The 13,342-nt window shown below is 45.8% G+C and overlaps 1 protein-coding gene across 10 annotated transcripts in view; it reads right to left on the bottom strand.

Annotated features, from left to right (window-relative positions):
- The window catches only part of dpf3 (double PHD fingers 3), a 149,988-nt gene extending 137,212 nt beyond the window's left edge, over positions 1 to 12,776 (bottom strand). For all 10 annotated transcript variants that reach the window (XR_012098301.1, XR_012098302.1, XR_012098303.1 and 7 more), the window contains exon 1: positions 12,677 to 12,776. Coding sequence is in view for 6 of the 10 variants with exons in the window: in XM_073040422.1 (XP_072896523.1) it covers positions 12,677 to 12,708 (32 nt within the window). In the remaining 4 variants the exon portion in view is untranslated. The remainder of the gene's footprint in view (positions 1 to 12,676) is intronic.
- Positions 12,777 to 13,342: the final 566 nt, after the last annotated feature.

The raw sequence follows: 13,342 nt of genomic DNA, 5'->3' as shown, positions 1-13,342 counted from the left end.
ATTACAATGCAATACATGATAATATAGAAAACCATATGTGTGTATGTGTCCGTGTATGTGTGCATATGTGCGTATACATATATATATAAAATATATACACACACACACACATATACATATTAAATAGTTAAATTAAAACTAGTGCAAAAACAAAAATAACAGAAGTGAGGTCGTGTTCATGCTGGGTTCAATGTCCATTCAGGCACACGAGGAGGGGTGAGGAACAGGGATAGGGTAAGAGCCAGAATGGGGAACGGAGAAAGAGAAGACGAGTTAGAAATTGCCAGAATTTAGAGAAATGGATGTTCATGCCGTTAGGTTGGAGGCTACCCAGATGGAATATGAGGCATTGCTCCTCCAAACTGAGCGTGACCTCTTTGTGGCAGTAGAGGCCATGGACCGACCTGTTGGAATGGGAATGGAAAGTGGAATTGAAATGGTGGCCGCCAAAACTTCCTGCCTTTTATGGCAGACAAGGCGAAGGTGCTCAACAAAACGGTTCCCCAGTCTGTATCAGGCGTCCGACAGACCACGACTGAGGTGTTAGTTCAACTGGAAGTACGGTTTGGGGCCCTGAATGGTGGTGAGGGAAGCAGTGTAGGAGCAGGTGTAACACTTGTCCTGCTTGCAGAGATAAATGCCAGGAGGGAGATCTATGAGGAGGGCAAGAGGACAAGGGAGTCACAAAGAAAGCAATCCCTGTGGAGAGTGGGGATGAGGAATGGATTGCTTAGTGGTAGGGTCTCACTGAAGATGGTGGAAGTTATAGAGAATGATGTGCTAAATGTGGAGGTAGTAGGTAAAGACAAGAAGAACTCCATCACTGTTATACCGGTGGCAAGATGGGCAAGGGCGGATGTCCGGAAGATGCAGGTGAGGGCAACATCAATGGCAGAGGAACAGAAACCCCATTCCTTGAAGGAGCAGGGCATCTCAGATGTTTTGGAATGGAAAGCATCATCCTGAGAAAAGATCTGGTGGAAACAGAGATCAGGAAATAGCATTTTTACAAGTGACAGGGTGAGAAGAGATATAGTCAAGATTAGCTGCAAGAGACAGTATGTTTATCAAAAGTATCAGTAGACGGTGTGTCTCCAGAGATGGAGACAGAAAGATCAAGAAAGGGGAGAGAGGTGTCTGAGGGAGGAAGTAATTTTGAGGGCAGGGCAGAAATTGGAGATAGAGCTGATTAAAATGATGACCTCAGCATGGGTGTGGGAAGCAGCACCAACACAAATACTTGTCAAATACACCGGGAAAGCACTAGATCCTTTCTCAGGACCAATACAGCTCCTCAACACCTCCTTGTGCAATTGGATCCTTGATTTCCTCAGTTGCAGACCCCATGGATTGTTAACAACATCTCCTCCACAATCTGTCAGCACAAGGCTGTGCGCTTAGCCCCCTGCTCTACTCGCTTTACACTTTTGACTGTGAGACTAAACACAGCTCCAATGCCTTATGACGTACAGTCAAGATGGCACCAGCAAGCAATAGTTCCTCAGACATCTTCCAGATAGCCAATCTCTTCAATTATTTCACTTTCTCCACATCTTCTGTTTGTTCTTTTGGTCTTGATTGTGCTTCAAATGCTGTTGGAGCCTGTAACGTGCAGTTTGGAGTTTGATCAAATGATCTAACACTCTGCTGTTCCCGGAGACTACCGAGAGCAAGCTCATAGAGAAGACTGGAGGGGGGGGGGGCAAGTCCATGATTGACTCCATTTCGCAGCGTCAAGGAAGATTGAATGCAGAGGTGGTCAGCGGTTGCTCCTCAGGGAGGCCCTGGGTTGAAGGGTCGGTAGCCCAGTTGGCGGCGTTCAGGATGCGACAGGTCAGCAGACAAGCAGTTGCTCTTCACAGAAGGACTGAGTTCAATTCTGATGTGACAATGTTTTTGAAATTAAGATTTATGTGATTATTAGCTTATAGTGCTCTCCTTCAGATTTCTGTGATTTATTTCTCATTGCTGACTGGGTGATATGTTAGGTTTTGTGATGGAGGGGATGGGGGTTTGGGGGCTGTTGGTCTTGCTGGTTTTTCTGTGTAGGCGATCTGTTAGTTTTAATGTACGCGAGAGGGGGTTGGGGTTTGATGCTATTTTCACTGTTCTTTTCTGCGAGGGGAGTGTTTTTGTCACTGTTTTTTTTGAGACGGAGGGGATGGGGGTTTGGGGCTTGATGTCCCAGTTGCCGTTTTCAATGAGAGAGATCCGTTAGCTTTTATGCGATGGAGGGGATGGGGGGGGGGGGGGGGGAATTGAGGTTTGTGAGTTCTGTTTCTTTTTCTTTGTCATGCATGGAGGGGGTTGATATTTTTTCCCTTTTCTGTATTTCAATGGCTATCTGGAGAAGACGAAATGTCAGAATTGTATTGCACATGCATACTTTGACAATAGAATATATCTTTGAACCATATTCAAGTTTGTTAATGACACCACTGTCATTGGCTAAATCAAAGGTGGTGACAAATCAGCTTGAAAATCGGGCTGAGTGGTGCCACAACAGCAGCGACCTCTTACTCACTCTCAGCAAGACCACTGAGCTGATTATGGACTTCCAGAGCAGGAAATCAGAGGTCCATGAGCCAGTCCTCACCAGAGAATCAGAGGTGAAGAGGTCTAGCTACTTTAAATTCCTTGGTGTTATGATTTCAGAGGATCTGTCCTGGACCCAGTATGTAGGTGCAATTATGAAGAAAGCACGACAGCACCTCCACTTCCATAGGAGTTTGCAAAGATTCCGCGTGACATCTATAACATTGACAAACTTCTTTAGATGTGTGGTGAAGAGTATATTGACTGGCTGCACCACAGCCTGATATGGAAACACCAATGCCCCTGAACAGAAAATCCTGTAAGAAGTGGTGGATGCATCCCAGTCTATCACAGGAAAAGCCCTCCTCACTACTGAGCACATCTACACAGAACATTGTCAGAGGAAAGCAACATCCACCATTAGGGACTCCCACCACCCAGGTCATGCTCTCGTCTCACTGCTGCCATCAAGAAGGAGGTACAAGAGCCTCAGGACTCACACCACCAGCTTCAGGAACAGTTATTACTCCTCAATCATCAGGCTCTTGAAACAAAGCGGATAACTTCACTTGCTCCATCATTGAAATGTTCCCACAACCTATGACCTCATTTTCAAGGACTCTTCATCTCATGTTCTCAATATTTATCACTTTTTTATTATTATTATTATTATTATTATTATTATATTTGCACTCCATTTCTGCCCTGTTGATGCATCCTTTCATTGATTGCATTATGGTCATTGGATTTATTGAGTATGCCCGCAATGAAAGGGAATCTCAGGGTTGTATATGGTGACATATATGTATTTTGATAATAAGTTAACCTTGAGCTTTGAGACTAGAACCTGAAGTCATCGGTTTAGGATGAAAGGTTAAAAGGTTAAATATTTAAAGGGAACCTGAGGGGGGAACTTCTTCACTCAGAGAGTGGTACAAGTGCAGAACAAGCTGCCAGAGAAGGTGGTAGATGTAGGTTTAATAGCAACATTTGGGTAAGTACACAGATAAGAAGGGTAGAGAGGACTATGGTCTGGATGTGAACAGATGGTGGGACTAGGGAAAGAGATAAAACAGGTCAGAATGGACTGGATGGGCCAAAAGCCTGTTTTACTGCTGTACGACTAATGATTAATATCTATTCTTTATTCATGCAAATTTCATTAAGAGCTCAATTACTCTTCATCTGTTTTACACTATTGCTGGGATGTTTTCAATATTTTTGTGAAGACAGACAAAATATTTACTTCTGCTGCCTCTTCACCTCCCCCACCCCTGTGAATTGTCTTAACTTGTTCAGTAAGGGATTCACATTAACTAATCCTCTTTTTATTCATCTACAGAAGTCTTTTTGAAGTCTTTTTTGCACTAGTCTTCCCTCACTTCTATTTTCCCCATCCCTGACAATGCCTCAACTTCCTCTGCTAAATTTTGAACTTTCTGTACGTTGCAGTTTCATTTAATCTTCTGATTTTACTTATAGACACAAGAGATTCTGCAGAAGCTGGAATTCCAGAGCAACACACACAAAATGCTGGAGGAACTCAGCAGGTCAGGATAAGTGCCTGGAGGGAGATTAGTGGGGAGGGACGAATGGACAGGGGAATTGAGGAGGGAGCGATCCCTGTGGAAAGTGAAAGTGAGGGTAGGTAAAGATAAGTTTAGTGGCAGGGTCCCATTGAAGAAGAGTGATGTTTCAGATGCAGAGGTTCATGGTTGGTAGGTGATGACAAGAGGAATTACATCCCTGTTAAGGGCAGGTGTGTCTTCTCCCTACCTTTCCAGAGCTGAAGGAGGATTTCGGCCCAAAACATTGACTGTTTATTCATCTCCATAGATGCTGCCCGACCTGTTGATTTCATCCAGCATTTTGTGTACACTTATTTATAAACTATATATCAATTGTTTACAATAATAACCATTGCTCATTCATTGTCTTCCTCATTTCTCATTCTACCAGTCATCTTGCACCTCATTTCTTCATAGATTGCTTCATTCAAATTTAAGACCCTAGTTTCAGACTTATCTAACTGTGTTTAAACCTTTATTTTAATTTCATCATGGTTTGCTCATTTCACAGTTCAAATTTCAAAGCAAAATTATTATTAATGTACACAAGTCGGTAAGTGTTTACAATGGGTAAGATGGTGATGTGCTCTGATGCAGTGGACTGTCGGGGTCGGGGTCCAACCAAAGGTGCCATTGTCTTTTTCGTTTACAATGTCAAGGCACTGCTGGACATTAAGAACTTCAAGTAGTACAGGTCTACCCTACGAACGAGCTGCTTGTTAGTGGAGAAGATGGACTTGGTGCAGACTATGCTGCTGCTTGCTACAGAAAAGCGTCTGAGTCCGTGCACAAAGACAAATAGCGAGTGATTATCTTCGATGTTTTTCATGTGATTGCAAGACCCTGGTGGACATTGTTAACGCAGAGTACTGCAAGCCCAGTTCACTGGTTTATCGACAAGATCGATGGCAGGGGAACCGTGTGGACTAGGCCTCGAAGTCACAATGTTGCCTGGTGCAGCCATCCAGGCGAGAAGATGTTGGGGGCGGTGTTGGGTTAGGGGCTAGCTCCTCCCATCAGTACTGCCCCCACCCCCATCCCTGTGTTCGCCTGATGGAAGATGATGCTGGGGCGGTGTGCCATGTTGGGTTAGGGGCTAGCTCCTCCCATCAGTACTGAACATCCATGCACCATCAATCTACGGGACATGACTTGGGCTATCTTATATTACGTAGACTTATTTTTTATGTGGGACTGTGTGCTTATGTAATTTTTAATGTGCCTTGTGCTGTGTGTGATCATTGGTACTGTTCAGAGTAATGTTGTTTCACTTGGCTGTTTTTGTGGGTATTCATGTATGGTTGAATGACAATTAAACTCGGACACGTTACATACCCTCCCTTGAGAATCACTTTCTTGCAGACATTTACAGGAACAGATAAAATAGCATTTTACAAAAAGTTATACATAAACAGATTGGCCATAAGAGAGCAGAATTATGTCAAATCTGCTCTACCATTTGATCATGTCTGATCTATTATCCCTCTTAAACCCATTCACCTGCCTTCTCCCTGTGATCTTTGATACCCTGACTAATCAAGAACCTACCAACATCTGCTTTAAATATACTCAATGACTTGGTCCCCATAGCTCTCTGTCATAATCTGTTCACTAGGGCGGGGGAGAAAGAGCTGTAGGTTTTCTATATTTCTATTTAAAAAAACAAAATGCTGGAAGAACTTGATAGGTCAGACACCAGCTGTGGAGGAAAATGGACAATTGATGACTTGTCTCAAGACACTCATGTAGAGCAGGGGTTCCTAACCTTTTTGGGTCATGGACACCTACCATTAACCAAGGGGTCCATGGACTCCAGGTTGAGTACCTCTGACCTAGACTGAGAAACAAAGGGACCCATTTTTCCCCTCCACGCATGCTACCTGATCTGCTGACTTCCTCCAACAGTTTGTTATTCTCCAGATTCCAGTACCTGGAGTTTCTTGTACCTTCCATCTCTTTACTGTCCCTCGGCTTATTGCTCTTGCACACTCCATGAATTCATCCACTACACCAATGCTGTCCATTTGGTCTCCCCATCCTATATGTGCATTAAAATCCCCAAGGATCATTACACATTCCAAACTGATATTGTGCCCTGCACGCCGTTTTGGATACTATATTGATCTCCAACCTATGTTTTTTGCTCTCTGCCATTTCCAAGTTCCACCAAGCTGACTCTACCTGTCAGTTTGAAAATGAGAGCCAGCGTGGCCTTTGGCTCAAATGTTAACTGCTTCTCTTACCACAGATCCTTCTTGACCTGCTGAAGTTTTCCAGCATTTTCTGAGATAATCACATGATTTTCTGAGCCAAGATCCTTCTTTGAAACTATTATCATCCTATTCTCCATAAGGAATACACCACATCCTTCTCAATTTCACCTACTCTTCTAAAGGGGTCCTGCAATAATTTCTAGCCTTGTTCACTTTGCAGTCACATCTGCTGTGGATATTTGTCTGTAATTTGCATCTTTGATTAATCTATTAATCTATGTCAATTCAGGAGAAGATTCCACAACTTTGCCTTGTTATCATTTTTTCCTTGCAGACTAAGTGGGGGAAGTATTCTTCTATGTCTGTGAGCAATTTGCTTCCTTATTGATTATTATTCTGTTGAAGGTTTGGCAAATATTTGGTAATACAGAATACCGAGTCAGATTCACTGGTTCATTGGTGAGACTGGTTGTGGGGGAGCTGCGTGGCCTTGGTTGTGGTACGGACCAGGCACTCATGCTTCACAGTTGTCTGTTCCAGCCATCGAGGAGGGAGACACCGGAGCTGGCTGTGTGCAGCTGGATTCCGTACTGGGATGCTCTGTCCCATTGGTGCTGCTCTCCAGTGTTTGCTCAGTGCAGGACAAACTGCATTGCATTCATCTGTAGCTGACTTGTGCGTGATGAGAACTGCTGTGGGCTGTTCTTGAAGAAAGGCATCTTCAGGACAATATCTACGCATTACCAACCTGCAGGCCATGACACTCAGGGATTTGGGCTGCTTTTAGTAACTCTGCTTTTCTGTAGTATTATGCGTGCTGTATGTGCCATGTGACTGTTGGTACTGTGTTTTGCGCCTTGGCCCCAGAGGAACGCCGTTTCATTTAGCTTTTTTCAGGGGTATGGTTGAATGGACCTCAGACGTGAAACAGTAACCATTTCTCTCTCCACAGAAGCTGCCCAGCTTGTAGGGTCTTTTCAGTATTCCCTGCTTTTATTTCTGGTTAGTATTACCCACTTTGTTACCCTGTTCTATCATATCACTTTCCTCTTTCTCCAAATTATTAAATTTATCTTTCTGGGAGATAGCTTTGGAATTCAAATACTTTGGCATCAACATTGCTGCACTGGCTGAAACAGGTTGGACAAGGGACGGTCAGTTTAATGAGCAAAGCAGGTGGTAGATAATAGAGGAATACTATCCCCATAATGTGAGCTTCGCCATCAAGATTGAATTAGCCTGTCTCAGTGTCTCCTCCTGCAGAATTGGTTATGTCCCATCTACTCACACAACAGAACCAACACAGATCAACCAGACACACATCCCAACCCGGCAAGTTTTCAACTAGGACAAGAACTACTTCTTTCCTGACCTGAAGTAAATTCTGGTGTGCATTCTAATGGGAAACAAACTAATCCGAATGGATGACTTGAACACAGAAAAACTGGGATGCAATCTTAGGCAAGTTGCCATTGGTAAGTAAAGGCAGCGAACTCCCAGTGGGATTCTCCTCACCCCATCTCATCACAACATGAAGCAGAAGGTGCCATGGTAACAGCCACCTGCCAATTCATGCACAGACACCTGTTAAGTTTATATTATTGTCCAAGCAAGGAACTGCAAAGTTGTCTGCATTACATCTGCAAGGCAGGCACAAATGATTGTTGTCTAACCACTGTCAAATTCACTACTTGCACCAACCTGACCCTAAAACATCAGCATCAACACAAGCATTGCCACGTTGTGTGTTTCCTGCCAGCATACAAGCCAAGATCCTAACCATAAGTCTAACAGAACTATTACCAAGATGACAAAAATCAACAAGTTCAAAGTCGAATTTATTGTCAGATACACGAGTACACGTACGCACAGGTGCAATGAAAAGCTGACGCAGCAGCAGAGACACAGCCATGCCAACAGTGATGTGTCTAGAACAATACCGTCATTACCCCAATCCCACTGCCAACCTTTCCCACATCAGGGATCGAGCATTCACAACAGTGACATGTCTAGAACAATACCGTCATTACCCCAATCCCACTGCCAACCTTTCCCACATCCCACATCAGGGATCGAGCATTCACAACAGTGATGTGTCTAGAACAATACTGTCAATTGCCCCAATACCTCTGCCAGCCTTTCCCACATCAGGGATCGAGCATTCACAACAGTGATGTGTCTAGAACAATACCGTCATTACCCCAATACCTCTGCCAGCCTTTCCCACATCCCACATCAGGGATCAAGCATTCACAACAGCGACATGTCTAAAACAATACTGTCATTGCCCCAATACCTCTGCCAGCCTTTCCCACAGTATTTCACCTCAGCTCCAACAAACCTCCTGCTGGAGTGGACCTAACCCTCAGAATTAAGCCAGTTATCCTACAATGACAACACTCTAACAGTATACTGACTCTGCTTGAGCACGTTCAGAAGTTGAACTCCAAGCCACCAGCTTTTACTGAAGGGCTTTGAAACAACAGCATCATCGTCATCAAACATTTGTCCTTACATATTCAACAGATAACAGCTTTTTCACCCCAGCATTTTTCCATTAGTTAAGCAAAGTAAAATACAGCAACTAAAAATCAATTTCTCATGAACAAAGGGATGGTGATTCACAAACAAGAGAACATCTGCAGATGCTGGAAATCCAAAGCACCACATACAAAATGCTGGAGGAACTCAGCAGGCCAGGCAGCATCTATGGAAAAGAGTAAACAGATGACGTTTCAGGCAGAGACCCTTCGGCAGGATGATGTCAATTCAGCCAGCTCCACAGGCATAACCTTCCCCACCACTGAGGATATCTTCAAGAGGTGGTGTGGCATCCTTTACCACCATCTCTCACCAGCTGGGTAAGGTGGTGATTCAGAAACAGCTTCTTGCTCTCTGCCATCACCTTTCTGAATGGTCCATAAACACTACCTTGTTTTCTTTCTTTTTGCACTATTCAGTTTTGCAATGCATATTATGCATTATGTATGGCTGCCACTACACAAACAAGCTCATGTCATTAGTCAGTGATAAAAAATCTTCCTCTCAATGAAGCATCCTTCAAATAGAAACAAAGTTGTCGCATCAACATGACCGTTTCAGCCCCAGCACAGGTTGAATGACTATTTTCTTCTAATATTAAAGATGATCTTGAAATATTAGAATACTGTAAAACTCCATGCCATAAATTAGATTGCAGATAAAATATATTTAAGACCTATCACAGTATATTAGTAATTTTTAGCACGTGTTCTGATACAGTGTTCACAGACTAATATCCCAATATCATTTCCCTATGCAGAAATGCTATGAATCTCCAGTCACTACAGCAGTAAGGCTCAAATAGATAATAAAGGTAGATATTTCACAAACAGACAGGTAGGTTCCATTCTAGTTAAACATCGACATTTTAAGAAATTTGAACCCCAACTGATCTACAAGGACAACAAGGCAGTTTACTCTTCAAGCCTCTGGTGGTCTCACAGTGGCCAGCTGGATATCACAGCTCTTAGTAAGGTTGTAAGCTGCACTGGGGCAAGGAAAGCTAAGGAGAAAGGACACAATGTGCACAATAATCCAAGTGCACGAGGAATTCAGCAGGATAGGCAGCATCTGTGAAGGTGAAGGGTTAGCCAGCAAGCCGCATCAGGGGTCAGACAGGCTGAAGGCAATTGAAATACTTTTGCCACTAGTCCTTCAAACTACTCCTACTGAAAACCCCATCCTAAACCTCGAATCAGACTGTAACCGAGCTGCCCAGAATCGCAGCCTGTGGGCTAAGCAAACTGATCCTGTTCCCTGTTCCGGAGTGCTCCTCACTACTCTGAAAGCAATATTTGCCAACCTGGTCACCAGCAGGCTGGGGAGCTGGATTCCTGCTGAGTTAACCAGACTCAGTAAATAGCTTCCTCTCACTGGTTCCCTTCTCCCTTTGTTCCTTGTTCCACTATCCTTACCTTGCAGTTTCTTGCATCATTTCCACCCCCCCCCCCCCCCCCCCCCCAAAACCTGGATTCACCTGCTGGCTCTTGCTCAGCCTCTTCCGCCTGCTCTCTACCTCCTTTCTTTCCAGTCCCGATGAAAGGTCTGAAATGACCCAAAACATCAACTGTCCACTTCCCTCCACAAATGCTGCCTGACCCATTGAATCCCTCAGAAAGGCATCATTACTCCAGAGATTCTTCAAATTCTGGAAATCCGGAGCAACATAGCAAACTCAGGCCAGGCAGCATCCACAGAGTGCAATTCCTGATGAAGGGTCTCCAGCATTTTGTGTGTTGTTGCGTAGTTGAAGTAAGAGACCATGACGGTGGCTCAGCAGTACGGCAGTACCTTGTCACATCACCAGATAAACATTGACCAGGACATTTCAAAACCCAGAAAGCGAGTTTTCATCATGGGTTGCAACAAGCTGATTAAAACAACATTGACTTCGAAGTTACTTCAATGTATCTGCGACCATTCATCTCTTAAAAACATTGAATTAGTAAGCAAGGGACGGTCTAACAATGAATCAGCATTTCAGTAACCTGAGATACAGCAGCAATTTAAATGCACCGGGTCCTTCACAGGGGTGCTAGCTTACTTGTCACAGTCCGACTAAAATAAACATCAACTTACAAGCCGCCAGAATGAAACAGACAAGTTAAGACAAAAATAGACTTTAAAAAATATCTAGTTGGGAAGTCAGGGAGGTTTAGTGCCAGCAACACAGGCTCAGTCCCCTTCTCCTTTTGACAGTGTGGGTTTCCTCCCACATCCCTAATGTTTGTGTGCGTGTGGCGGGGGAGGCCATTGTCGATTACCTCCGGAAAACAAGCGAGCGCTAGAATCCGCAGAGTTGGTGAGAAGGGGCCGTTTCTGTGATGTGCGACTCTGAAAAGGCTTCCAGTGTTTGGGAATTGGCAGCTGAGGATACAGCCAGGAAAACAAGGGATGCTCAGGTGGGTTGAACTAGAAGTGTGCGAGGCTCCAAGGCTGCAGGGTTATATAAAAGGGAGGGCTGAAAAGATGCAGGGATTTAAAAACAATGACAGTTTTAAAAGGTAAATTATTGTGATCTGTCAGGTGCCAGTCTAGGCTGTACACCGCGGCGGTGGGCAAATGGACTCTGATGCCAGTTTGGATCGGTGCCGAGTTTTGAATGAGCAAGCTGGTATTCAGAGAATTCTTGCAGTGATGGTGCCCCTCGGAGAGTCCGAGGACCAGGGCTGAGCGAAATGAAAAGCCTGAGGACACGAGAGGATTCCGGCTCGGCAGGCTTGGCTCCGGTGACGTGGAAGGCCGGCTGAAGCGGTTTGGGAGCGCGATCAGAACGGCTGCTTGCAGAAAGTCAATAAACTAGTTACGCATTAATAAAACAAAAGAAGGATATTAAACACGCTGGGGGCATGCAACTGCGACAACGATTTTCAGAATGTATAATAAAATTAAATGCATCACGATTCACACTTGTTACTATTTAGCATATAAATAATACGATAGTCACGCACTGTCAGAGGAAGAAACATACACGTGGGTTTGCAGATAAACGAAACATATGAAATGAAATCAGGAGCAGAAGCCCATTGAAAGGCGACGTTAGAGTTCTTGTGTTTGGAGACAACACACCTGGAATAGGAACTACCTTAACATGGACAAAGACAGCATGCACGCAAAATCCAACCCGTCAAAAGTTTACAACAAAATGACGAGAGTCATTCAAACTTTGTTTTTAAAAGTGCACGTTATTGCGTGAGAAACATTAGGTGCCGGAAAAATAAACAGTTATAGTAAAGCGGATGCCGCCTCGGACACTCGTTCTCTTTTGGTTCAAATTAAGGCGAATGCATTCGATTGACCGCAAGGAAATTTGCCCTTTCAGGTCCAACAGCAGCAAGGATGCGCTGCGGCAGGTGAACGGTACGCGGAGAGGACTGGAAACGGCCACCGCTCCAGGGAAGGAGGGAAGCCGGCCGGCCGGCCAGCTGCAGAAGGGGTCGCTCGGTGCAGCAACCGGCAGGCAGCGGAAGTGCGTCTGTCACCCACCGCGGACAATCCATCTGTCAAGCCGGGCCCCGGCAGGGCAGACAGAGGCACTCCATCCCTGACCAGAGCCCGCAAACAACACACTGACGGCGCCGCCCAGACATCGGCGGTCCCGTAGCTTGCCGACGGCGCGCCCCTTCCCCTGGCTGCCCAGCCAGATGCCCCTTCCCCTCCCTCTCCCCGGACCGGGGTCCGGAGCAATGGGAAGCGCAGCTCGCCACAGCCGCAGGGCTGGATGCAAGGGGAGGGAGGCTGCGTCTGCCTGCCGGGGGCAAGGGTGGGCTAGGCAGAGCGGCCCCACAGCTGACCAGCGCCGCAACAGCTGCTACTTACGATTTGAGAGGATTGTGAATGACGGCCGCCATTCCGCTACAATGAAGCCGCCTCCGGCCGGAGCTGCCGAGATACACAGCGTCCGCCAATAGGCGTGAAGCCGGCCGCGGAGGGCGGGGCCAGCCGTCCGATTGGCCCAGCTGACCGCGAGCCCCGCCACGCCCACCGGACCACGTGCGGCGCTCGGCGCTGTTTACCCGCTGCGGTGGGATTTGAGGGGCAGCTGTCCAGCCCCAGCTCCCCCCTTGCACCTTCATCCCAGGGCACGGCGCGGGTCTCCGGCTGGCAACTACGGAGTGGCCGGGCGGGTGGGCGACTGGCCATTTCCCAGGGCTTTACATTTAAATTTCAACCACCCAGCAACAGCTGTGCCTCTGTAAAGGGCCGATGCGATTTGTGATATACAGAAAGCTTGTCCTGTTTGACATTGGTTTTCTTTCGGGTCTGGCAACCTCCCAGTACTCATCTCCGTCGCTGGGTCTGGCGGACAGAGATCGATTCACAACCAATCTGTATCCGCTCTCACCTCGCACTTCTGTCGGCGGCGCCCGCTGACCCGTGTTCGAGAATAAAAGCCCGGCTCCGTTTCTTTTGTTACCTTTTTCCCACAGCAACTCCGACAGCTTTACCTTCTTTTCTGTCATTGTATTTCATTATTTGTAAAAG

Source organism: Hemitrygon akajei, chromosome 3 (genome assembly GCF_048418815.1).
Source record: "Hemitrygon akajei chromosome 3, sHemAka1.3, whole genome shotgun sequence".
Lineage (NCBI taxonomy): Eukaryota > Metazoa > Chordata > Chondrichthyes > Myliobatiformes > Dasyatidae > Hemitrygon > Hemitrygon akajei.
This window is presented reverse-complemented; position numbering and strand designations above follow the sequence as displayed.